Here is a 26,407-nt window from a genome sequence, read left to right as displayed (position 1 = left end):
TTTTTTAAGTAGGCATGCTATCAAAAAGTAAACGGATACATCATAAGAAGGAGCTAGAGATGGCTACTCAGCATAGTTTTGCACTTGCTTAGGTTCACAGTGAAGTAGAAGAATGTGAAAATTCTAGGGTTTCTTTATATGGCTTTAATTTCACCCTGAGTTCCTTCTCCCAAGTCTGTCAAACTGAATCTGTTGTTGTTCTGCTCTCCCACTGGAAGCAAGGGTCTAGAGAACTGTATCCACTGGTGAAGAAGGTGGCCTGGACACACCAGCGTAGGGACCCATGCAGAGATTCGAACCCATCATGGGGAAGAAGCAGAAGCTTGCAGAAGCAAAATGGCAGGATACTGCCCACTGATGAGGGCAGACTGCAGGCCCGGTGTGGAGTGGTGATTTTGTTGGGGGCCGGAGCCCTGCAGTTTTCCCACGAGGGTACGTGTGAATGCTCTGGTGTCTTCCATGCTCTGAATCCCAACTTTACCACTTCCCAGCCATGTGACCTTTGTCGGGTTTCTTCTCTGTGCCTCCTTTTTGGTGTCCCTGAACAGAATTAAAGGATGTTATCCATGGAAGGGGTTTTGCACCATGTTTGGTGGTGGCTAGCAGCACTTTTTGGTGGTTTTGGAGATTTAAGGCCTTAGCAGTCCATGTGGTGAGAGACGGGTCAAAGAAATTCAGTCTCCCCCAAGGAATGGTCTGTGTTAAAGGCTGCTGGCTTGGGATGTATGGTCTAAGTTTAGCAATGGAAAGAGGTGCTTGGCTCCTGGAGAAAGATCAGTTAGAAGAGGGTTAGCGCAATACATAAGACACATCTCTGAAACTCGAACAAGCCAAGAGCAGAAACACCGTGGGGATCTTTTGAGATGGAATAAAAAGAAAGGAAGATGATATTTCTGTCTGAAAATACTAGGAAGTAACTATCCAGGCGGCATGTGGACAATGCTTTCCCATCTGCTGACGGCAAAACTGGCGGAAGAAGGAACTGGTGAGACCACTGAGAATTCATTCTGCGGGTACAGTGGAGATCCACAAGTTGGGAGAATTGAAACAGCATCCGCTCTCTTCCCAACTTGTCTAGCTTAGGACTTCATCTTCTACAAAGCAGAGGAGGCTTTTAACAATTAGGAGGCTAAGTAGAAAGTCAGTAATAAAGGGAACTGCTGCGCTTTTTCACTTATTTTAGTAGGTAATATGGTGGTTAAAAATTCAGACAAAAATACCTAAAAGTTACTTTTCCTCTCCACCTTCTTATTCCCTAGCTCGCAGTTCTCCCCAGAGGCAAACATTGTTAGTGTTTCATTGTGTCAATCCAGGAGCTATTCTACATATAAACAAGTACACGTATTTAACCAGTCATACATGACGGTCCTTTAGGCTGCCCCCAATCTCTAAAATTAGTTTTTCTGCTGTCATTGTACGTTCCGTTTATGCACCTGAGTAAATCCATCTGTAGAGAAACTCCCTGGGAACAGGGGCGCTGGCTAAAGAGGTACGTGCATATTTAATTTGGACATTGCCTAACGAAGTTTCACTCTGAAGATATTCTACTTGATTACATGTATCTCCCCCAGGCCTCCCAGCACACCAGCGACTTGACAGGGCCTCCCATCCCACAGGGAGCAAGCGCATAGCCTTAACTGGGTCTTTTAAACCTTTGATGGGTAAAAATCAGAATGTCCATTTTAATTGTATTTCTCTAGAAGCAAGGTTGCCTACCTTTTCATCTTGTTGAATGCCATTTGTTACATGTTTTCCCTGAACCATCTGGAAGCTCTGCTCTTACGCCGTGCTCTTTATTAAAGACCAGACTGATGAAGTAAAATTAATCGTGTCATCATAGCCTTTTTAATAGCGGAGCAAGGGAAGGATGGAAAGAGTTGATATTTACCAGACATTTTTTGAAAGCAGATTTCCAGAAACTCAGATAACAATCAGCATGATACAGTGCCCTGGAGATCAGAAGAAAGAATCCGGACAGCATGAAAATAGCCAGGGTAAAGGACTTGATTTCTAAAACCCATCTTTCCGTTCCTGTTTAGGAGTTTGTAGAGAACTTTCCACTCCCAACTTCTTTATTTTTTTTTTAATATTTTTATTTTTATTTATTTGACAGAGATCACAAGTAGGCAGACAGGCAGGCAGAGAGAGGGGAGGGGGAGAAGCAGGCTCCCTCCTGAGTAGAGAGCCTGATGCGGGGCTGGATCCCAGGACCCTGGGATCATGACCTGAGCCAAAGGCAGAGGCTTTAACCCACTGAGCCACCCAGGCGCCCCTCCACTCCAACTTCTTAAATACTCACTCAGACTTTGTGAATTTCCCCAGTGCATTGGCCGCGGAAGCAAGGGTTTACTTTCAGTCACAATTAAAGTCCTAATTGAGCAGGTCGAAAATCCCACTGAATCCCAAGACTTGCCAGCGGTTTTATTGCTGCAAAGGCTGCAGAATTTAAAACACCCCCACTGCTGTAGTCCGGGCAGTCCTCTAAGCAGGGTGAGAATAATTAGAGGAACATCCCCGTAGGCTCGTGTTGTAAGAAGACCACAGAACCTACCTAATCATCCCCTCCTGAATTGTGAATGGCTTCAACAGCCACTTTCAGCAGCAGAAACCTCAAAAGCAAGAGCTGTTGCTATGCTAACGGCTAAGCCAGCTTCATCCCGCAGCTGAATAATGGAGGCTGTATCTGTATTCAAGGCAATTAAACGGGCCCTTAATATTAGGTCCAGTGTATAGCTTCAGAGGCTAACCAAGGATGTTTACGGGAGAAGCTTCTGGAAAACCTACATGAATTGTGGAACAGAGAAAGGATCACTTGGGGAGATTTTAAAACACAAAAACCGAAATAGATGAATCCTCCTCTGTATCACCTCAGGAACACATACCCAGTGTTCCGCTCCCGCTCCCGCTGCTGTCTTGTGCAATTAGAACGTCTAAAACCTGCCCTTAACAGAGCGTGCATTTTCTTCATCAAGCTTGAACTTCATTCTGGAATGAATAATAGTTTAATTTCATTCATTCTGATGAGTTGGATGCTGTCTGCCTAGTGGAAAAAATAACACTCAGCTCATGCCCAAGCCGGCCATGGCTCTTTCACGGTGCAAAGACGGGCTCCTTAGACGTTATCCTGCACAGCTCGTAGCTGCGTGTTTGTGGCAATGATTTTTTTTTTTGTCTTGCTGCTCCTTGAGGCCTCCCAGATGATACTGTTTGAGGATGCTCTTAAAGAAGTGGTGAGGGGTGAGTCTGTTAATGTCACTACCTACCTGATCAAAGAAAATCTTCATTGAAAGCAAAAAGTGGACCCCGGAATGCAGAAATGAGAGCTCCCCCCCTCAAAAAAGTCCCTAGGAAACCGAGAAGGGAAAGCACTGTTAGATTTATTACAAGTGAATGCTGTAAGAGAAAACAACTATATTTGTGTCAGTATTTTTTTTTTAAGGCAGGAAAGAGATTGAATAAACTCTTAGTCATGAGCCTCTGTGCAAAAATGCACTCATGAAATATTTATTCCTTGGACTCAGATCCTGAAATTGATCTGGAATTGTTAAAATCCTAGATTTCACCACAGAGTTTTTCTAAAACCCTTCTCACAGCTTCTCCGTGCCTCAAACAATCAGAAAGACATTATAAACTTAGTAGGAGTCACGTTAGGTTAAAATGGATTTTCTAGCAAAAACTCTATCAAGGTCTGCCTACCCACTTACAGCCGTTTGGTAAAACCATTTGATACCACTTTCACCGAAGGAAAATTCCAGATTCAAAGATGGGGACACATACCCCACTACTCTCTCACACAGGACAGATGTAGCCACCAGGAGACATGAAGAGCCTCTCATCGCTCCTTAAGATGTGGAATGTTCTACAGTTTTACAGAGGCTGTTTAGTGTTAGGAACAACGACGAGCTCCTGACCAATGTGAAGCTTTTATGAATAGACACTTGATAAATTACCTAAGGAGAATTAAACTTTAATGCACTACAACATTTATTCAGCAAATATTTACTGTGTTTCTATGCTGTGCCAAGTACTATCATAGGCACTGGGAATTGATGTTGAAGAAGACGCTGCCTTTGGCTGTAGGCAGTTAATAAACTAGTCAAAACAACAGCTACCAATCTTATAGACTCAGACAGCACCTGAACTAACACTAGAATTAGTTCCAAGTTGATTGCTTGGAAGATGGCTTGAAAGAAATACAAATTGAGAAAATTCCCATCTGTCCATTAGTCTGTATAAAGGAATCTAAACCATGCCCTATATATATATGTGTGTGTGGGGGTGTGTGTGTGTGTATATGTATATGTATATGTATATGTATATGTATATGTATAATTTGACCTTTTCGGACAAGAGGAAAATGAGGTGGGTTCATCTTTTCTCTCTAGTCACTTAAAAGAAAATAAGTAAAACCACTGAGTTACTGTAAGAAATGATTCCTATTTAACAGACCTAACATTCCTAATGTGTCCCATTTCTGAGATGTTGATAACAATTTTCTTCTCAAACCCATTATGAAAAAGATGCAGTCTTTCAAATATACTCTCTTCTTACGGCCAAATAGTGCACTTGCTTGCACTAAATGTAATAAGAACTTGTAGCGATATGTTTGTCTAATGACCCACTCTGTTCAGTCTCTACTAAATTAAAATTGATGTAAGTGACAAGTATCCTGGAAACCATGATGAGTAAATGCACCTTCTCTCATCTCTCAGTCGGACATGGCACAAATCAAATTATTTCATTGAGCCGTAGTTCCTGGCATATAAATACATAATGACTGTTTGGCCAAAAATGCAGTGTCTGGGGCCCAGATAAGTGAAATAGGTTACCTGAGGTCACATAGCTAAGCCCTAACAAAATCAAAGCTAAGTGCCTGCTAGTGTCCTTTTAATGTCATTGTAATACTCCTTTCATCCACCGGCAAGGCAGTCTCTCAGCGCTAAAGAGAGCACTGGGCTCTCGAGTCAGGTTGCCTGAGTTCAAATCCCAGCTCTGCCATTTACTAGCTGTGTGACTTTGAGAAAGTTAAGTAGCCTCTCTGTTACCATTTCCTTACCTGCAAAATACGGATAATAATAACCGTCCCTTCTTCAAACGGTTGTTAGAGGATTGAATATGTTAATAGACCGCACAGGGCTGGGCAACCAAAAATGTTGGCTTTTGAGTTCTTTCCTCTGTGAGTATTTAGAGAGCGTGATTAATGCACCAGTGTTCAGCCAGGAAGTCTGATTCTGGCTGACACCATCTGCTGTAAAAACATGGTAATTGAGGAGATTCTGCTAAGAGCCCCAATTGGAGAGCCACAGTTCAGGCTGATGGACAGGATATGGACTAGTGGGAACTTCTTCTTGTCCTTGGCACACATAGAAAATGACATATTTGTGTAGCACACCGGGGTAAGCAGATAAGACCATTTGAGCTGTAACCCATCCAAAGTCCATTTGCTGGGAAGCTCTGCCGGGATATTCGTCGATATCTCCCCGATGCTTTCGCTCTGATTAGGAACGTGGACTTGTCCCCACCTAGGCTAAAAGCGAAACAGGAGCCAGTTGGCCGTGACCAGGCTCGTCTAGAGTGTTTAGAGAGCTTGTGTGCTGTGTGGGCTACCTAGAAGCTGCTCCTGCCTCAGGACCCCTGCTGTGGAGTTAAGCCAGGTGTCGTGAACAGATAACAGAGTAACTCTTGAGTCCAGGCAGCATGCATACGTGCGGTGAGCGAGCGAGACGTGATGCTGGAGAACTTCAGATAGAGGATACTCGCTCTGTTTTCCTAGGAGAGACTTCAGCTGGCACAGTGTGGATGGAGGATTTCTTGGCCATCCAGACATTGGCATTTCATTAAAAGCAGAACATCTGTTGATTTCTTAGCCTTCCTGCCTGATTACTTAGTTGTTTGGAAGGTAGAAGAAACACCGCCCGTGTTACTGTTATTAATTCTGGTCAGCAAGGAAGACTAGGTTGGAAATGTGTGAGTGGCGAGATCCTTGGGGAAAAAAATGACTCTTATGTTTTGAAATTGTTGTTTTTTTTTTTTTTTTAAGATTTTATTATTTGACAGAGATCACAAGTAGGCAGAGAGGCAGGTAGAGAGAGAGAGGGGGGAAGCAGGCTCCCCGCTGAGCAGAGAGCCCGATGCCAGGCTGGATCCCAGGACCCGGGATCATGACCTGAGCCGAAAGCAAAGGCTTAACCCACTGAGCCACCCAGGCACCCGTGTCTTGAAATTGTTAATACAAAATGAGAGGAGCTCAGGGTTTAATGCTTCATGCCAAAGAGAGGATGGGTCTAAAAGGGGAATATTTTTCATATGGACTGTAAATATATATCATCGATCATCTCAAAGAGAAAGGCTTTTAGGGAGCCACAATTTAAAACAGTATTTTATCTTATTTTTTTCAAGATTTTATTTATTTATTTGATAGACGGAGATCACAAGTAGGCAGAGAGAGACAGGGAAGCAGGCTCCCCGCCGAGCAGAGAGCCTGATGCAGTACTCGATCCCAGGACCCTGGGATCATGACCCAGGCAGAAGGCAGAGGCTTTAACCCACAAGCCATCCAGGCACCCCTATAACAGTATTTTAAATAGAAGGAAGGTGGAACATATAAAAGAAAGAAGGGGTGTAGACCTTTTTCTAAAAGGACTTTTAAAGTTTCATAGATGTCTGGTTTAGTTGGAACAAAGGTGAACAGTTTAAGGACAGCCATTCTTTTTTTTTTAAGATTTTATTTTTAAGTAATCTCCGATAGTCATTCCTGTAGATGGTATATGAGATTAACAGGACAGAAGAAACACTCCTCAGCTTCTGTTTTGCTTTTCTCCTTTTTGATAAGGAAACCAGGCAGAATACTAACATGCCGAGGGGGGAAAGAACAAAGAGAAGGAAACTGAAGTCCAAGATGAGAGAACAGTCAGGAAATGAGTTCAAGCCTTTAAGCGTAGAAAAATGGCCACGAGGAATAAGGAGAGAATTTGTTATGTCATTGCTGAGTCAGCATCACTATGCTTTGAAGAACTACGGAGTCTTGGGGAAATGCCAGAATGGACAGGGAAATGTCATATAACTTCTTGAAAATTGTGTTTTTAAAAACCGGACTGATAAGCTTGATGGTGGTATCAAAAAAGAATCTTTTTTAAGCACTTAGTTTAGGAAGTAATGTTCACTTAGGAATAGCATGGATTCACTCAGAATAAGGGGTGCTAATGTTCCAAGATTCTTAGTAGACTGAGTAAAAGGACCATGTCTAACCTGGTTAAGTAGAATTTGTCAGACACCAGACTTTAATGTTGAAACACTGGGTAATGTACACACTTCAGGAATAAGAATAACTATTAATATTCAACACCATTTTGCAAGCCTTACCAAAGCAATAAGCCAAGAAAATAGAATAAGCAATACATACCAGAAAAGAAGAACAAAATTTATGTGATTATGGAAAATACAAATGAATTACAGTTCATAAGAGAGGTAAGCAAGGGGCGCCTGGGTGGCTCAGTGGGTTAAAGCCTCTGCCTTCGGCTCAGGTCATGATCCCGGGGTCCTGGGATCGAGCCCCGCATCGGGCTCTCTGCTCCGTGGAGGGCCTGCTTCCTCCCCTCTCTCTACCTGCCTCCCTGCCTGTTTGTGATCTCTCTCTCTGTCAAATGAATAAATAAAATCTTAAAAAAAAAAAAAAAGAGAGGTAAGCAAAGTGGCCAGAGGCAGAAATATCGTAAAGTCCATAATTTTGTGTATCTAGTAGCATAAAATTAGAGGAAATATAATAATAAATGAAATCCTATTTTCAATTGTGACAAAACTGGAATTCACCTAGGAATTAAATTAATAATATATGTTGCTTACCTTTGTGGAAAAGTAAAAAATTCTAACTGATGGACATTTAGAAGATCTGAATAAAGGATGAAAAAAGTACCCTATTCCTTAAGAATACACTCTCTCAAATCCATAATATTCAGTGCTCCAAATCAGAATTCCAATGGGATTTTTTTTTTTTTTTGGTAGTAACTTGAGCTGTAAAATAATCTGAAAGAGTAAGTTCATAACAATAGTCAAGAAAAAAAAGAAGAACAATGGTGTGGGAAAGGGAACAGGATTTGTCCTGTCAGATATTAAAAAAAAAAAGAAATACACACACACACACACACACACACACACACACACTCACACACAAAAGTAATTAAGACAGTCTGGTGCTGGTTGAGTAACAGAGAAGAAGGTCAATAAAAATAGGAAAAATCCAGAAACACACATAAATACACGTCCCGTATTTTCACCATAAGCATCTCCGACAAGCATTTTCGCTGCAAACATTTTCTTTGCATAATGACTTGGCTGTAAAGTAATTTTGCCCTAAAAGATAAAATCATGAGGGACATTCACTTAAGAAGACATTGTGGAACATGAAAAATTGAATAACAAAAAAAAAGTGGAATAACAATATTCTAAACACTTTATTGCAAAATAAAAAAATATTTGAATACATCAAAAATGTATAGCCTAGAGTCATAGCAACACTGCACAAATAACTGATTTTATTTTGTACATTGTACCTATGTGCTCATTTTCAAGGTCTACTGTTCATAGTATTACATACATGTATTTTGGGGGCCACTGATCGATCTTAGTCGGCATAGCGCTTTTACTTTTGTCCCCACGATTTCTGCCTTGGCTAACAGAGGTATCCGTTTCCAAGTGCTAGGACCCGAATTTGCAGCTGAGCTTTGTATTGTTTCCTAAAAGCTTTCTACACTGTTGTTTGTTCTTGGCACGTTGTCCCATGACTGTCGCTAGATGTTCCCAAGTTCCATGGGAAAAGTGGAAGAAATGCTAAGGCTATAGTGCGTTTGTAACTGAGCTTTCTTAATGACATTGCAACTGGTGTGTTGTTTTCTGGCCTAGTAGAGTGTGCCGTCTGGCTCTTACAGGGTCTTTCACACTTCCAGTAAGTTTTATCACGGCGTTTTCTATCAAGCTGATATATGTAGTTATCATCCACCCCATCTACTCATCACTGTACAGACCATGATGAGCGCCAGCTAAGATTAATATGATAGAAAAATGGGAACTTTGCCAATGGAGAATTGAAACCGAACTGTCAGCCAGTTGTTTTATATTTTACAGCAGAATTCTCTTACAGCCAATTAGATATGCGGTGATAACGGGGCAGGACTTCTTGCAGTGGAGATGCACATGGCGAAGTTGTTTACGGGGAAACTACCTAGCAGCACCCATGGTGGATGTTGTACATCAATCCCGGACAGTCAGGAACACGGAGACCACACGAGGCATATCTTACAGAGGGAATTTCATGCGGGGAATTGGTTACACAAGAGATGAAGAGCTAGGAAGCTAAACTGGACAGTGAGACAAGCCAGAGATTAGCAACACTAGAACTAGAGCTGGAGGGACTGAGGGAGGCGGCAGTTCAACGCCCAGGGGCTGGGGCCACAGGGAACTCACAGCTTCTGCTGGAAACATCACCTGAGGCAGAAGAGATGGGGAAGAAACACCTTGACTTCTTTCCTTTTCCCACCTTCCAGGCTCTGCCAGTGCCTCCCACTGGCCAAGCCTACAAAAAAGCCAGAGGGCAGGGAGCCTGAGAAATGTATTTCCTTGGAAACACAGCAGGTCGGGGCAGAGCAGAGCAGGGATCTGAGAGCTCTCAGAAAAGTGACTGGCACATGCAGAAGATGGTATTTCAAGTTAGTGGGACAAGGATGCATTACTCCCTTGGTGATGTTGGGACAACTGCCTCCCCATTTCAGAAAAGAAAAATGAGAACTTCCCCTTACAATATGCACATAAGCTCTTCTTCCCTTTTGGCTCTTCCCCAGGCTTAGATTAGCTGCCCCTCCTCGATTAAGCCTCATCAAAGCACCTGTCACACTGCCTTGGACTTGTTACTCAGCAGTGGGCTCCTTGAGGGCAAGGACAACCTCTCAATTGTCTTTGCACTCCCCTGCCTACCACCGTGCCGGGCACAGGAGTTGGCACTTAAATATTTATTGAATGCATTGATATCTAATTTTCTTTTCAATCTGACCAGTATTAGTTGAACACCTGCTGTGTGCTTAGCACAGGGGAGGGTATGAAAACATGTGACATGACCGTCTCTGTTGCTACAGAGCTCACTGTGTCGCTGGGAAGGCAAGATGTGTACACAAGGATGTCTCAGGCAGTGCGGTTCTGAGGAGGTCTTAGGATTTTCCCGATGAGTGCATTTGCTGCCTGAAATAGAAGCCAAGACAGATGGGAAGATGTAGCAGATGGGCAGCAAGCAGAGAGGCAGTAGTCCTGGATTGTGTCCCAGGCTCAGCCAGTTACCCACGGTGTGACCCGGTCACCTCATTCCCCTAGCGAGCCCCACTTCCCCATGTGCAAAGTGAAGAGGTTGGACTAGGGCAGTGGGGCTCAGCGCTGGCTGCCCACTGGACTTAGAGATCAATGGTGATGTCGTTGGTCTGGGGTAGGGTCTAGGCATGGATATTTTTCAAAATCTTCCCTGGTGATTTTTTTTTTAATCAATTTTATAAAGATACAAGTTAGTATCATACAATTCACCAATTTAAATGGTACAGTTCCATGGTTTTTAGCATTTTCACAAAGTTGTACAGCCATCGCTACAATCTAATTTTAGAACCTTTCCACCGCCCCTGAAGAGACCCTGTATCATTAGCAGTCCCTTGCTGTCTCCCCCGATCCTCCCCAGTCCTAGGGAACCACAAATCTACTTTCTGTCTCTACGGTCTTGCCTATTCTGAACATTTCCCATAGACGGAATCATGCAACACGTGGCCTTTTGTGTCTGGCTTTTTCATTCACTGTGACATTTTTCAAGGTTCTTTTATGTCCTAGCATGGATTAATATTTTGTCCCAATTCATGGCTGAATATTATTTCACTCTATGGCTACACCACATTTTATTTATCCATTCATCAGTTGATGGACATTTGGGTTGTTTCTACCTTTTGGCCATTACGATTAATGGGGCTACGAATATTCAGGGACAGGTTTTTGTGTGGACATATTTTCATTTCTCTTGGGCATATATATCCCCAGGAGTGGAATTGCTGGGTCGTGTGGTAACTCTGTGTTTAACTTTTTTGAGGAACTGCCAGGTGTTTTCCCAATTCTGCATTCCCACCAGTGGCATGTGGGAGTTCCCCTGGTGATTTTAATATTTGTCTGGGGGTATAAAACCACCAAATAGAGGGTCTCCATTTTCTGTGATTTCTTATCTAGGAATAGCTCCCCAGAACTGCCCCCAGAAGCCCATGTCACCCAGAACTTGACTGAGCTGTAGACTGTATGGGACAGTTAGCTTCTGAGAGCACCCTCATCATTCCTGGCCTTATTCTTGAGAGAAAGCCCCGTTGAGTTCTCTGTTCCAGCTCAAGACCCTCCCTAGTTCCTGCCCTGCCCTGGTCACAGTTCTGGCAGGATTATTCAGAATAATTATACCATTTTATACCAGTTATAATATTTAATAAAGAATGACATAGTAATGTTATTAATATAATACTAATTACTGGGGCACATGGGTGGCCCAGTCATTGAGTGTCTGCCTTTGGCTTAGGTCATGATCCCAGGGTCCTGAGATGGGGCCCCTCATTGGGCTCCCTGCTCACCGGGAGGCCTGCTTCTCCCTCTCCCATGCCCCCTGCTGGTGTTCCCTTTCTCACTGTATCTCTGTCAAATAAAAAAATCTTAAAAAAAAAAGAAATACATAAATATAATACTAATTACTATAATACCATAATAACAAATGTTGTTGATATTATTATAACATTTAAAATATCCCATTATTCAGTACGCAATACATTTTGATTGAGCATGCTGGGGACCCAGGATCACAGAGGGGAGAGGCTCTGGTGGTATTAGGCAGGGCAGTAAGAGTCCCCTACCCTCCCCAGGTTTGCAGAGCTATGCCCACCCCTAATATAGACAAAAAAGTCCTGTACGACATAGCCCTTGCTAATAGAATGGGAGTGGGGCCTTCCCCTGAAAAAATGAAGAGAAGAAATTAGATCTGATTTGATTTTTCACTGATGTTTACTAACAGGGCACTTTCTCCCCTCCTCTAAGCCCCAGTGTAACACAAGGCATCAGCAGCTTTCTTGCAGGGTAACTGCGAAAGTTGAACCTGAAAAGCCTAGCACAGTGCTGGGCACACTGGCAGCGCTCTCCTTCTGCACCAGAGTTCTTCTCAACTGCCAGCCTGTGGAAGCAGAGGCTGAAGCCTACGTAGCCCTTCTCCATCACCCTCTGAGAACCAGGACTTGTGGCCTTCTTTCCAGAATGCCAGCAGCTCATGAACGTCCATCTCTGTTGACCATGAACACAGAGCTGGTCTCATTTCCTGGACTTTAACTAATGGTCCCAAGGCTTTGGGGCTGCTGGGTGCTGCTGGACCCTCTGGTGGACTTGACCTTCTCTGAGGTGCCTGGGAAGAGGGCAGATTCACAACTCTCATGGATGCCATTTACATCATAGTCGATACGAATGGCGTCTCCTAGACTTCTGCAGGGAAGGGTCCGTGAGGCCATGAGCAGTGGTTTCCTTAACAGACCCACAACTCTACAAAACTCCATGAATTACGATCTCTGGGATGGTGATCCCTTCATGTGCATGAGCTGAGAGAGTTCCCAGGTCCTCCCACTCCTGCTTAGAAACCTTTGTTCTTCTAGAGACCCTCACCTGACAAGATTTAGGCAGCTTCTCTGACCCTCATCTATTTCTCTTCCCGTTTGTCTTGCTCTGTCTTCCGCATAAGTAGCTGTGAGAGGAAAATCACACATGCATATTTTATTTGACATGTTATTAAATGCAATTTATCACTCCCTCTATATATATTTATTTCCCTGTTTAACTTCTCACTCTGGGTTTCCTTGAAATAAAAAATCACACACTTTTAAACTTGGAAAGACAAGTACATGACACCAGCGCTCTAGTCCAAGTCCGTGGCAGACATCACTAATCAATCACAACACTCTTTCCTCCTGAGCTGGGCACAACCTCAGAATTCTTCTCAATCTTGCTTTCCAAGCAAAGGGTGAGAATCACTTGGAGCTGGCATAGGAGATGGTGACTATTTGCCATTCGTCAGGAGGTCTTACTCAAAGCTTTCCAACTCCACCTCCAGCCCTAAACGTACACCAGATCTCTGCTATAAGGCATCTTTCCCCTTGGGTGTTCATTCTCGCATTCAAGGTAATTCAAGATGAGCCCCAAATTGGGCAGTCCCTCCAGTCCTCCTAGGCTAAAGGGAATTTTCTCTCTTCTGAGCTCCAAGTCTCTGTGCCTCCTTAGGACAGATGTTGTTTTCAACATATACGAGAGACAGGAAAATAATGCCAGCGGGCTTTGGAGTCCACGTAGCTGTTCTCAAATCCCAGATCCACAGCTTCGTCAATCCTTCTGACTTCCCTCCCGCCCTCGCTTCCTTCCTTTCATCAAAAATGTATGGAGTACCTACTGTGAACCAAGCAAAGAAGCAAAGTTCTATGCGTCTATAAAATGGGATGTTTTATGTAAAATAGCTAGCACACTACCTGGGAGAAAGCAAGTACTAGATAAGTAGTTGGGAGAAAGGAGGATTTTCAGACCTAGAAATGCTCCCAGAATCACCTGACCCAGCTGGTGTTGCAGAGGAGGAAACCAAAGCCCAGAGCAACTGTCCAAGGTTCCCGCACAGGCTGGGGAAGAACTAAGGCTGGAACCTGGGCATTTCAACTTCAACTCAGCACACTTTTTGTTGCCCCCATTACTGGCTGCCTGCGGGAGCGGGATACCCTGGGTTACGTTTCCTGTTGGGAGAGGTGAGGCTGGGCTGTGACCCCCTGAAGCCAAAGTCACACCTTATTCCACATCCTTACACACACGTACACGATGCAAGACCGGCCCCAGGGAAGCGGAGTCTGCCGGAGGCGGCCAGGGTGGACAGGAACTTCCCCCTCGCTGCTGCTCTGGGGACAGTGGGCTGGAGGAGACAGTATAGGCAGGAACTGCAGTTCGGATTCTAAACAGAAGATGACATGGGCTTCCAGAAGGGCAGTTTTAATAAAAACAGAGAGAACAATTGAAATTACAGGTGTCATAGGGGTCACCTTAGCAAGTGTCTCCTGTGTGGTATGGTGATTGGGAAGAAGAGAAAGGGACTCCAAGACATCCTCTGGTCACAATCTTTTCGTGGGATGGCTAGCAAATTATTTGCTAGTATTGCTTTTGATTTCCTCCTCCCATTTGAGGGATGTCTTTTCTTGAACGAAAGTTGTTTAACTTCAGAGTAAGATTTCCTTCAGGTTTCGGGTCTCTGATAAATACAGATTTCCCCTCTCCACTTTTTCTCTGAACGCCGTGATGCCCCTGTGTCCTGTTTTGCAGTGACCCCGCGGATGCTTGTTGAACCTATGTCTCTTGGTTTTTAATGGTCAGAACATCTTTTAAAGTACACACAGGAATATCAAGACCCTTGACTTTTCTAAATCCTGACTTTGACACCCTCCACAGCTACCCGCTCCCTTCCCCAGGGCTCAGCAGCTCAGACCGGCTGCCTTTCGGCGTCGAGGAGAATGGGGTCCCCAGCCGAGCCTCAGCCAGGCACCATCACCACCACCACCAGCACCAGCACCAGCACCACCCGAACTATGGCCTCTCGCTGACTCTGGAGAACAAGGAGGGGCCTTCCAGGTCTCCAAACTCCAGCAGTAAATCCCTGACAAGTAAGTAGGGTTGCAAAGGGCAGGGTGAGAGGGAGGGATGCTGCAGGGCGTGGATGGCTTCCCCAGATCCTCGAAACAGACCCTTTCTGTGTAGCAATGAAAGGCAGGAAAGGCAGTGCTGGGTTGCCAGGTTGGGGCAGGAGAGGACAAGCGCCTTGTTCATTTCGTTAGGAGCCGCTGAGAGATTACGGTTTATCAGGAAACTCCGGCTGGATTTCAACGTAGCCGTTCTCTCTCTGCCTCATTCCCAGCAGTTCCTACTTCCACTGGCTCAAGTAATAGAAAGAGGAGGGGAGCCAGGAGGCTAGAATCTCTACGTTTCCGAATTACAGGAAAACCTATTCTGTCCCATTTCTGGCATCCCTCGTCTGAGAGCAGGGTGATGGGAGGGAGGACCAGTGTACCCGGTTTCAGATTCTGGCGAAAGGAGGTATGGAAACGGAGAGCAGGCACTTAAAAACATTTTTAGCAATAGGCCAGAGTGATTTTACATCCATTAAAACCAATAAAAAATGGGCTTGGATTTTGTAGGTCTATTATTTGTTTTTTTTTTAGAAACTCCCTTTTATTATGCTTTACCAAATAATTAATCTGTGACAGACCAGAGGGGGAGGAGCCACTTCTCTCACATACAACGTGCAAAAGCCCTGAGCTAGAGGAAGGAGTCAAGACACTTTGATTTATGGTCTTTGCTCTTGACCCGTGTTCCCTCTTGGACCTTTAGCTTTCTCGTCTATGAAAAGGGGTAGAGGGTGTCTAGTGCATGGCCAAGGAATCTTCCAGCCCTGACATTTCATGAGTCTGTGCAGCGGTGAAAGGATGAGCTGATGAGCCTTTCACTGTAGACCACAGGGAACAATTCTGGGTTGGCTGAGTCAAAAATGGAAATTCATCATTCACGGGGCATTGATGAATCAGAACTCTATCCCCTCCTCACTATCCACACTGCCCTTCTAGAACCATGTCTCATCCTTTTGTATCCAGATAACTCTAACAGCCCCCTAAAGGATACGTCCTCTAATACAGTCATCATCTTATGGCTGCCAAAGTGAGGTATCTCGCCACAGCTCTGACTAAATGCCTTGAGTCCTTTCAGTGGTGTTTCACTGACCTGAGATAAAGCCCACACTCCTGAGCATGGCCACACGCAGACTTTCCCAGCCTGGCCCCTGCCAAGGTATTCAGTCTCCCCCGATTCCTCACTACACTCTGGCCACATGAAACTCCTTTCACCAATGGCTGAGCTGCATTCCTAGTGCATCCTTCGCACCTGCTGTTCCCTCTGCCTGGAATGCAGAACTCATTTCTTCAGGAGCCTGCTCAGATATTGTTAGCAGAACCTTCTCTAACGTGCCTTTCCGATTCCTGGCTTTAGAGTGCCTTCCCTTTTGCCTCTTTAGCAATTAACTTTTACTATCTGCACACGTCTCTGTCTTTCGTATCTACACGTGTCTCTGTCTCCACCACTAGCCTAGAATTGTGCCTCATTTATCTTTTTATTCCAGCTGCCCGAATCTCAATTGCAAACGATAACTTGGCTTAAGCTTTCGTATGTAATGAATACTTAATAATTAATGACTATTTCACTGTATTAATGGATAAATACGAGCCAGTGGAAGGGGTGATGGCAAACTAATCCAAAATAGTACAGAAATTAAAATCAATGCATTTGGTTTTCAAGGGCACCTTCCTATGCCTGTGAGCCCCAGTAGTCAACTTTCTAATTTGCATAGTGTTTTGCCATTAATAATGCATTTGTATGTAAATGACCTCCCCTAATCTTTACAGCAACCCTGCAGGGTAAGTAGTTTTATTTTCATTTTAAAATAGCTCAGAAGCTCAGAGAGACAGAGTGACTCGCCCAAGGCCTCCCAGCTCATACCTGGGGGAGTTAGACGTTGAAGCCTTGATCTTAGGTGTTCTCACAGCCCACCAGCTGGAGCATAGTCAAGGGATTTAAGGCAAGGGGGAGGCAAGCAGAAGGGTGCTGGGGATCAGGCTCTGGTAAGCATCTTTTATCACAGCTCTCTCTGTCCATTCCACCTTTCCTTATTCTTCCTCCCCTCCCCCCGCCACTTGTAGAACTGAGTCCAGGACCACCTGCCCTGTTCAGCGAAGCTGCAGCCCATCTAAAGAAGCTGGAACTGGAGACGGTGAAGGCCCCTGGACCCTGGCCTGCTCTGCACATCAACATCAACAAGGTACCGAGGACCAGGGCTGGGTGATGGGTCTGGACGGGCGACTGGCGGCAAACCTCTGGTTCTTCCCCTGGCCTGCCTCCTAGATCATGTGCCTTGGTCTTGGAGGGATTTCTATTCAATTGTTCCTGGCATTTCTGCGGAGTCTCTTAAGAGCAGAAATGTACTTACGTTCTTTTTGGCTGAATGACAGCACAGGGCGTTTCTCTCGGTGCCGAGGCGAACAGGCTGGCTCCGTTAGGGATCTCTCCCTCCTTCTAGACATAAAGCTCCATGAGGAGGCGCCCACATTTGCCTCTTCCCGTGTTTACCCATCCGTATTAGTCTGTTCCGGCTGCTGTAACAAAATACCGTAGACAGGGTGGCTTAAACAATAGATATTTATTTTTCACTGTTCTGGAGGCTGGGAAGGCCAAGATCAAAGTGTCAGCCAGTTTGGTTCCCTGGTAAGGGCTCTCTTCCTGACCTGCAGATGATTGCCTTCTCGTTGTACCCGCACCTGCAGAGAGCGCTCAGTCTTTCTCTTTCTCCTCCTCCTCCTCTTCTTCTTCTTTTTAAGATTTTATTTGTAAGTAATCTCTATACCCGGTGTAGGGCTCAAACTTACAACCCTGAGATCAAGACTCGAATACTCTACCAACTGAGCCCCTCTCTTCTTTTGAAGCCACTAATTTGATCATGAGGGCCCCATCCCATGACCTTGTCTAAATCTCTTCACTTCCCAAGGGCCCCATCTCCAAATGCCATCCTGTGGGGTAGGGTTACCACCTATGAATTCCGGGGTGGTGGCCAGGGACTTGATTCCATCCAGAGCATCTGACAGTACCTAGCACATAGTAGAAGTTCAGTACTTGTTTTCTGATGGAAAAAAGGGAGGGATTGAGGCAGAAGGGAGAGAGGGAAAGAGCCACAGCAAAACTCTCCTTTGGTTAGACCTGTTCTTCTACCCAAATGAGCAGCCTTATGGAAGCCAAATTTTATCTTAGAACTATAGAATGTCCCGGCTGGATTCAAACTACCATTTAGCTCAGCTTTCTTACCATCTGAGCCCAGAGGAAGGGAAATTACTTTCTCGAGGTTGCACAGGAGGGGCCGAGTCCTGGGGCCCCTGACTTCTGGCCCAGTGCCCTCTGCGCTCCAGCGTGCCACTCTGTTTTGCACACCAGAGTTTCTCGACTTCAGCATGACAGACATTCTGGGCTGTGAGTGTCGTGGAGGAGCTGTCGGTTGTGTGTGTTGTTGGATGCGTGACAACATCCCTGGATTTCACTCGCTAGTCCCAGGAGAACCCCCATCCAGGTGCAACAACCAACTTCATCTCCAGACATTGCTACAAGTATCCCCTACGGGGCAAAGTCACCCCTAGTTGGGAGCCAGCATTTTATACATATTTTAATTTTTAAAATCCCCAAAGCAGTAGTCTTTTTCCCTCGTGAATCATTTCTTCCATTCCGATGCTTAGCCTCGCCCCCTTTATAGGAGGGAATAGGAAGAATTTGGAAGATCTGGCCTGGGAAGCTCTCCCTCCTTACCCGCACTGGGCTGTTATTTATCCACTAGAGCCAACCCCTACACCAGACTTCCAGGATTTCTCAAAAGACCCTCATTTCCTTGCATTCCCCTCAAGGGACAGCCTCAAGTCCCTTTGACAACATCAAGGGCCCACTCACCTGCTTTTTCTTCCATACCACCCTCCCTGATGGCCAGCTGGAGAGAATCCCTCCCGAAGGAGAGCACCGACATCGACTCAATCAACAAGTGCTTAGCAGGCAGGCCTATATATACCCAGTACATCACGTGCCCCCTGCGTGGTCTTCTTTCTCTTAGTCTCTTCGTTTTCCAACTTATTTTCTGCAATCCACACAATAAATGGTTTGAAGAAGCTTACCTAGAGTTTGGCAGAATCCAAACGTATTTTGCAAGGAGCTACAGCAGATAGCAAGCCTCGGAAGGCTCACAAGCTCTGTGAAACCCGTAGTTGTTGGTGGGCCGACAGCAGGACTGGCTTGCTCCAGGTTAAGGTATATCTGAGACAACGGTGCGTTACTGAGCATTTCCCTAGAGCCCCTTTTTTTCCCTTCCACTTGAAGAAATGCATCAGGGAGCAAGTGGGCTAAAGTGATATCAGATAACCTTGGGTTTGTCCAAACATAGAAGCAAAGTGTGTTACTTCTTTATCCTTAATCACACATTCCGTGCCATGGACCCCACAATGTGTTGTTGTGACCCTACACTTGGCAACCAGTGGCTTCCCTGCTTTCAGGGATTTTTCCAGTCTCAAGGATCGAGAATCCTCTGAGTCTTCGAAGATTTGGATAACTTCCTATTCTCGATTTGATGGTGAGAAGACAGTTTCATGGCTCAAGTCCAAAGTTGCACCCGAAATGATCACAGGGATTTAAATCTCACCAGATTTCAAATGTGTAAACAATGTTATAAACAATTAAAAAATGCATCCAATCCATTCTTTATCCCCAAATGACTTCCCCCAAACAGATGGACTGTTTCCAACTGTAATCCTCTCAAGGCCTGTCATTCATTTGTATGTTGTAAAATCTGTATTTCAATATTGAATGATAAGGCATCTTTTCGCCATTCAAACTGGATGCAAAACACGAAGTGTGGTCCTGCAAAAGAGAGACACACGGTGTTCTTGGAACCATCCTTCAGGCTGGAATGGTGGACTTGGTGTAATCTGGACGTTTATCTCCTAGAGATGCCTTTGATGCAAACCTATTCATAGAATGGTAGTTGGATTTTCCAAAATTTTTATTGGTCTTCATCTGAGTCCATTCAGAGAGCTGGCTGGTAGCTCCTGATTCATCAGGTAGAATAGGAACAAGCCAGCTTTGATTTTATATCCAAAAGAGGCAGTTGAAAGGAACTAAATTTGAAGGGGAAAAAAAATTAATGCTGAATTCTCATTCTTTTCTTATTTTAGCAGCATTCTTTTTTTTTTTTTTTTTTTTTTTTAATCTTCGGTCATTACTGTCAGTATAACTATATCCCCTTAAGCAATTGTCAAAAACCTCAAGTGGGCTTTGGAACAAATTTAATTCTTATGTTCCAGCATATCATTGCAGAAAATGAAATCTAATTACAAAATTAACTCTCCACACACCAGTGAAAACACCCATGCTGGTGTTAAACAATTATCTTCACGTGGCAGGATTTACAAACACAAGATAAATTATCCTAGAGCCCTACTATCAAGCTCATCTTTCAAAATAAATGAGTTACTTACCTGTTTTCAGAGGGGGGGGGGGCATTCCATGCCTTTTAGGTAATGATTCCAGTCAAAACAGTCTGTTCTCTTCATACCCAATTCGATGGCTTTAGATCATTAGCGTCCTCATGTCTGATGCTCTTTCTCAGTTGTGTTTTGTTTTCTAACCAAAGATTCTAACGTAAGCCTGCCGTTCATATCTTTTTTTTTCCTTCTCATTTGCTTATCACGGTAATCTTAAAAAGAAAGAAACTGAGACTCAGCGAGGTTAAGGGGATCCAGCATGGCTGAGTGAGTGGTCAAGATCCGTAGCCTTGGAGGCACCTGATTCTGAGTGTGAATCATGGCTCTCCTGCATCCTTTCTGTGTGACCTTAGGCCAGTGACTTGCCGTCTCTCTGCTTTGTTTTTCTCACCTATAAAATGGGGATGGTGGTAGTATCTCCCTTCAGAGGGGATGGCTCCACAAGAGGAGCCAGTGATAAGTGCTTTATCAGCGGCTGGCCCACAACAAGCCCTCAGTAAATGTGAGCGACTGGGACTGTCTCTTTCCTTCATCACCATCGTCATCATTTTTGTTTTATGGTGCTGGACAGGGAAAGAGCTGAGATGAAAACCCAGGTCTTGGGGCGCCTGGGTGGCTCAGTGGGTTAAAGCCTCTGCCTTCAGCTCAGGTCATGATCTCAGGGTCCTGGGATCGAGTCCCACATCAGGCTCTCTGCTCAGCAGGGAGCCTGCTTCCTCCTCTCTCTGCCTTCCTCTCTGCCTACTTCTGATCTGTCTCTGTCAAAGAAATAAATAAAAAAAAACTAAAAAAAAAAAAAAACAAAAACCCAGGTCTTCTGTCCCTGCTTATCTTGCTGTTCCATGAAATTGCCTCATTCTACTCATTCCACCAAGTGCTCCTTGATGCATTTGGAAGTCCCGCTGGGGAACTGCATTCTGTGCTCTCTTTCCTTTATTAAATGATGTCAACTGCCAATTACCCTCTGCTTCCTCTAGCGCTTTCATAACACTCCTGCTACATGTACCAAGGTGCTCAATTGGACTTTTGAATTAACAAATGGGGTTCATTTGGGGACTTGAGAACATTTTGTTTTTGCCCTGTGCATTGTACCTGACACGCCGCCCCAAGGCCTGCGATCACTAAATTGACTTTTAGCAATTGTAGGGTCTTATACCTTTCTTATTAAACACATCTCTTTTAATAATAGCCATATATCATTACCATCTTCTTTAGTATGTGTTTATGGAGCACCTGCTGTGGGCCCAGCACCACATTTGCACTGGGATAGGCAGTGACCGCCCTAGGCAGGGCTCACATTAAGACTTTATTCAAAGAGTGGTGTGTGTATCATCAGAGATGATTTCTGGTTGTGCAGATCGATGAGTATTTCTTCATAGTTACGTAATTATCGTAATGTCTATTACAATAAATAGCCACGAAGCCTATGATTTCAAAGATACTATTGTGTAGGACACACTGAAAATGGGCCATGCCCAGGCAATCCACTTTAACTGCATATAGAAATGATAGGTATCTGTTAGGGTACCTGGCTGGCTCAGTCCTTGGAGCGTGGGATTCTTGATCTCAGGGTTTTGGGTTCGAGCCCCACGCTGGGTGTAGAGATTACTTCAAAATAAAATCTTTAAAAATAAATTTTAGGTACATGTTTAGTGAGTACCTAGAAGATGACAAAACAGTGAAGAAAGGGTACCAAATACTGACATCTGAGACACTCCGCAATGAGGTGAAATAGATACGAGTTTCTGGAGAGTCAGAAATTTCAGCAAGGTTTGTTGTAAAAATCCCAAAGCCTATTTTTCACTCTTTCCCCAGCAAGTCACAGGATTGAATCTGTATAAGAGGAGGCCGTTATGGGGGGAAACAGCACTGCACTAGGGGATGGAAAACTCAAAGCTTCAGTCCCAGACGTGCCCCTAGCTGGAAGAGCCACTTCTCTCTGACCCTTCATCCCATCTTCTCGTATGACCCCTCACCCCTGTTTCCTAGTACTTCTCCCTGCTTCACGCGAGGAGGCTGAGGAGGCGAGGCTGTGCTTGTGAATCCTTTGCAAACACTAAAAGCAGGAGCCCATGTACAAGGATCTGGGGACGCACTTTGCATGTTTTCGACTGTGTTATGATTGATGGGGAAGGTTCACGTAGCTGTTTCCTTTCCTCTTTGTTGACAGTCGGTTGCATGTGTTTTGGGTTTGTCACAGGCTGAAGAGAAAAAAGTATCCGAGAAGACTCTTCAGACCCCGCTTCTGCCTTCCCCTGTCGCCGACCACGTGAAGTGTAACATTTTGAAAGCCCAGCTGGAGAACGCATCCCGAGTGAGTGCCCAGGTTGGTGGAGCTGGGACATTCCTTTGATGACGCGTCACAGGATTTCCTTCCCTCCATACAGGAGAAGAGACACTCTAGGGTCGAGATACCGTGTCTGGCAGGGTCCAGCCAGGAGACAGGAACCACACCTGTTACGTGAACAGGGGTTTTAACCCTAAGAGTTATGAACTGGTGTCCGGTTATTCCCTGGGGAAGTGCAAGCGCCAGCTCTGTAGGTCGTCGAGGGGTCGAAAGCCACAGGCTGCTGCCCTGACCTCTGGTGTCCATTTGGCTGGCCTCCCTGGCTGAGTGCGTGTGTCTCCCTCCCCCGCCGTTCTTTGTGGGATTCACCAGAGGGAGGAGGACAAGGCTTCTAGCAAAATCATATGATGTAATTCCTCCTCAGCTTGTTACACTGATATGAAAAGACAGATTCTAAATTCTTTTGTAAGCCGTAAGTGATAGGTGAGCCGAGAGCTTATTATGATTCCTGATCAGCAATGGCAGCGGGGAGGATTAAACTGTGGGTTTGACTTTTCCCACACTATCCCTTTCTCATTCAAGTATGAGCTGGCACACAGCAGGTGCTCAATAAAAGTATGAATGCGGGCATTGATTACATTTGAATGATTAAGTGTTAAATCCCCCTGATGGGGAATGACTCATGAAAACATTTTTTTTTCTTATATAAACACCAGAGAAAATTTGTTATTGACTGAGTACTTCCTGAACCACCTCTCTGAGCTACCTTCGCATTTCTGTAATCCTTTGGATGCTGGAGACTTGAAAACATTTTTTGCTCACGGAGATAATTCAGGTTTGACTAACCGGCCTGTTTTCTTTAACAGGTTGGAAAAGAGGAATCAACATTTGTAAATATCAATAAGAAATCCAGTCTTCAGGATGCTAATGTAAGGTCCGTTGCTTCTTGTTTGAATGGGGAAACAATGCTCTGTATCATCAACGTTATCCTCAAAACATCACTCACCAGGGCATTTGTTAATAAAATCAGAGAGGAGAAAAGAAAATTGGAAAGAATGTCAGTACGAAGAGATAGAAAGAGACTGGCTGAAAACAACTCTGTTTAAATCTCAGAAATGCTGCTTAGTCTCGGTTTTATTATTTCTAACTGCTGCGCTAACAAAGAAATCGCTCTGAGGTGCTTTGCAAGTATATAGATAAGACCTTGTCATTCCCCTGCTTGATGTCCTGTAAGGACGCTTTTGCTCTCCCGGGGGAGCCCAGACTTCTCAGCAGAGCCTGGGAGACTCCTTAGGACTGGGCTCTGGCTCTCTGCCCCAGCTCAGTTTATCACTCTTCCTTTGGCCATTGATGTACTCTTTATACGGAGCTCCTTACAGTGCTAGACCCATACGTGCTCTTTAAAGCTTCCGCGCCATTACCACTTTAAACCCAGAGGGAAACCCTCCTCCTCTGATCTCCCAGAGAGACCCTTCCTCTCTCAGCCCAAGTAAGTAACAACCTATAAATCATGGCAGGCCCATAGCCTCCTTGGTGGTCTAATACTGGTGGGTATCCCCAGGGTAGACTTTCCTAAAATGGGTCCAAGGGTCATTGCATCAGTCTCTCATTAAAAACACAGACTTTTAGGGGTGCCTGGGTGGCTCTGTTGGTTATGCGTCAGACTCCTGGTTTTGGCTTGGGTTGTGAGATCGAGCCCTGCGTCGGGCTCCGTGCTTAGTGGGGAGTTAGCTTAAGATTCTCTCTCTCCCTCTCCCCTTGCCCCTCCCTACCATGCACACGAATAAATAAATAAATCTTTAAAACAAAACAAACAAACAAAAAACATGCGTGCAGGCCACCCAGGTCCTTCTCCAGACCTCTCAATCCTTGGAGGTGGGGTGGCGTGGACAGGAACCAGAATTTCAACAAGTACTCCAGGTGATCCAGGAAACATTGCTCTGGGGAATTCTTGATGTTAAAAAAGAAAACTCATACTTTTGAATGTCACCTTCGAATCCCAATCCATGTTCTTGGTATAATGTTGTCTTAGTGCAGAGCATAGAACCAGCTGTCTCCTGGACTCTGCAAAACCTTAATTCATCTCTTCCCATCCTACCCCACTAACATTCACCTGTTTTTCTTTCTTGGTTAATGGCATTATTACCTACCCATCATCCAGATCTGATGCCTGGGAGTCCTCTACTTTCTTCTCTTCGTCCCCTCATAAAACTGATCACCATGTCCTGCTCATTCATATCCACATCTATCCTCTCCTCTTCCTGACCCGAATCCTGGTCTACCACAAGCCCACACCGTCTGTCTGCTTGGTTACCTTCTGCTACAGTCTTTGAAGATGCTCCCGGCCAGCCCGTCTTCACTAGTATCCTCTTCCTTTCTCTAACGGTTTTTCCAACAAGCAAATCTGATTGTGCCATTCCCTTGCCTCAAACCTTTAATGACAACTTGGCCTTCAGTGTAAATTCCTGAGTCTGAAGCCCCTCGTGACCTGGCCCCTGCTTTCCACTCTAGTGGACATCTCCTCCTCGTCTGCTGGGACCTCACTGGTTGGCGGTTCCAGTGCCTTGCTTTCTGTAGCTCTCTACTCTGTCTTCACCTTGGAAGTCTTCCCTCCATCTGGTTAAGTGTAAACTCCTCCACGAAGCTTTCCAGATGCCAACCATTCCACCCAAAGTGAAGTTATGTGCTTCCTGGTTGAGTATGAGTCCTTCCAGGGACTGTGTTCAGTTGACACCAGGGTCCCAGCTTGGGGAAATCATGAATCTAGACTATGCTGACTCCAGTTTCTTTATTTGCTCATTCATTCACGTGTTTATTCAACAAACATTGATTAGGCACTGGCCACATGCCTGGCACCGTATTAGACACTAAATAGAGGAGAAAATGGGGGCTCAGAATGGTTCATTGGTTTGGTAGAGGTTCCTTGCTGAGGACCTCAACTTCTTTTGATGCCCTTACGTCCCAGAAGGTAATTTCTGAATTTTGTAAAATGAAATTAGTCATAACTACTACAAAAATGTGTGAAAGCTTTTTCTTAAAATCTCTGTTTTGAGTAGGGCCCATTGGTTATCTGGCATATTTTCTTGAGGAAATATAGAAGTGAAACAATTTTTAACATTTCACATATACACAAAATTAAAATATTTTAGAACAAGTCTTAAAGGCCTTCCGATTATGCATTTTTCACATTAAATACTCTGTTTATCTGTTAAAAATATATCCTGTGCTATATTTAAAATAGCATAACTACCAGATTACTTGGAAGTAAAAATGGGTTATCCACGGGTTTCTCTCTGCTCATTTTATTGGCAAAACCTAGTAATGAACCAAACCCTGGAGGTAGGTGTTTTGGGCAGGAAGTTTTATGTGGTACCCCAATTATATTCAGTTCCTACTTGCTATATTTTCTTCCCTATGATTTTGGTTTTTGTTTTTGGACTTTCTATGATATATTTAAAAATTATATTTAATAAGTAGAGTGGACAGGAGGAAAAATGGATATGTTTACTATCAATGTTATTAAGGGTTTAAATTAACTGAGAAAGCAATTCTTACAGCCAAAACTAGATCATAAACTTTCCTGTTGGTGATATTCTGTTTTTTTGCTCTGTCTCTAGAAGTCCTATTCCCATACGTGTGGAAACTACCCAGCCAGCAGTAGAAAAGCCGGAAATCAAGCCTCCCCGAGTGAGGAAGTTAACAAGACAATACAGTTTGTGAGTTCTGTACTGCGAGTTTTTAAAATGATAATCACAGAGTTGATGCTAAATGTTCAGTTGTAAATGCTTTTAGCCTCTCACACCATTTCCAAAGAGCCATCCCCCAAAATACAGTTTGTTTCCAATTTAGGTCATAATGGGACTTGACTTCTCTCCCTGAAAGCATTACATAGTTGGCTTATGTATTGATTATGGATTGCTGTGTAACAAGTTAGTCTAAAGTTCATTGTTTT

At 44.4% G+C, this 26,407-nt stretch overlaps 1 protein-coding gene across 4 annotated transcripts in view; it reads left to right on the top strand.

The window, feature by feature from the left end:
• The window catches only part of EPB41L4B (erythrocyte membrane protein band 4.1 like 4B), a 122,599-nt gene that overhangs the window by 75,372 nt on the left and 20,820 nt on the right, over positions 1-26,407 (top strand). For 3 of the 4 annotated variants that reach the window (XM_032860811.1, XM_032860812.1, XM_032860814.1), the window contains exons 16-20: positions 14,509-14,720; positions 16,803-16,921; positions 22,369-22,494; positions 23,322-23,389; positions 26,073-26,171. In XM_032860811.1, coding sequence (XP_032716702.1) covers positions 14,509-14,720; positions 16,803-16,921; positions 22,369-22,494; positions 23,322-23,389; positions 26,073-26,171 — 624 coding nt within the window. The remainder of the gene's footprint in view (positions 1-14,508; positions 14,721-16,802; positions 16,922-22,368; positions 22,495-23,321; positions 23,390-26,072; positions 26,172-26,407) is intronic. The other variant, XM_032860813.1, reaches the window with a different exon arrangement.

The sequence above is a fragment of the Lontra canadensis genome, unplaced genomic scaffold (assembly GCF_010015895.1).
Source record: "Lontra canadensis isolate GAN:19392208 unplaced genomic scaffold, GSC_riverotter_1.0 scaffold19, whole genome shotgun sequence".
Classification (NCBI taxonomy): domain Eukaryota; kingdom Metazoa; phylum Chordata; class Mammalia; order Carnivora; family Mustelidae; genus Lontra; species Lontra canadensis.
This window is presented reverse-complemented; position numbering and strand designations above follow the sequence as displayed.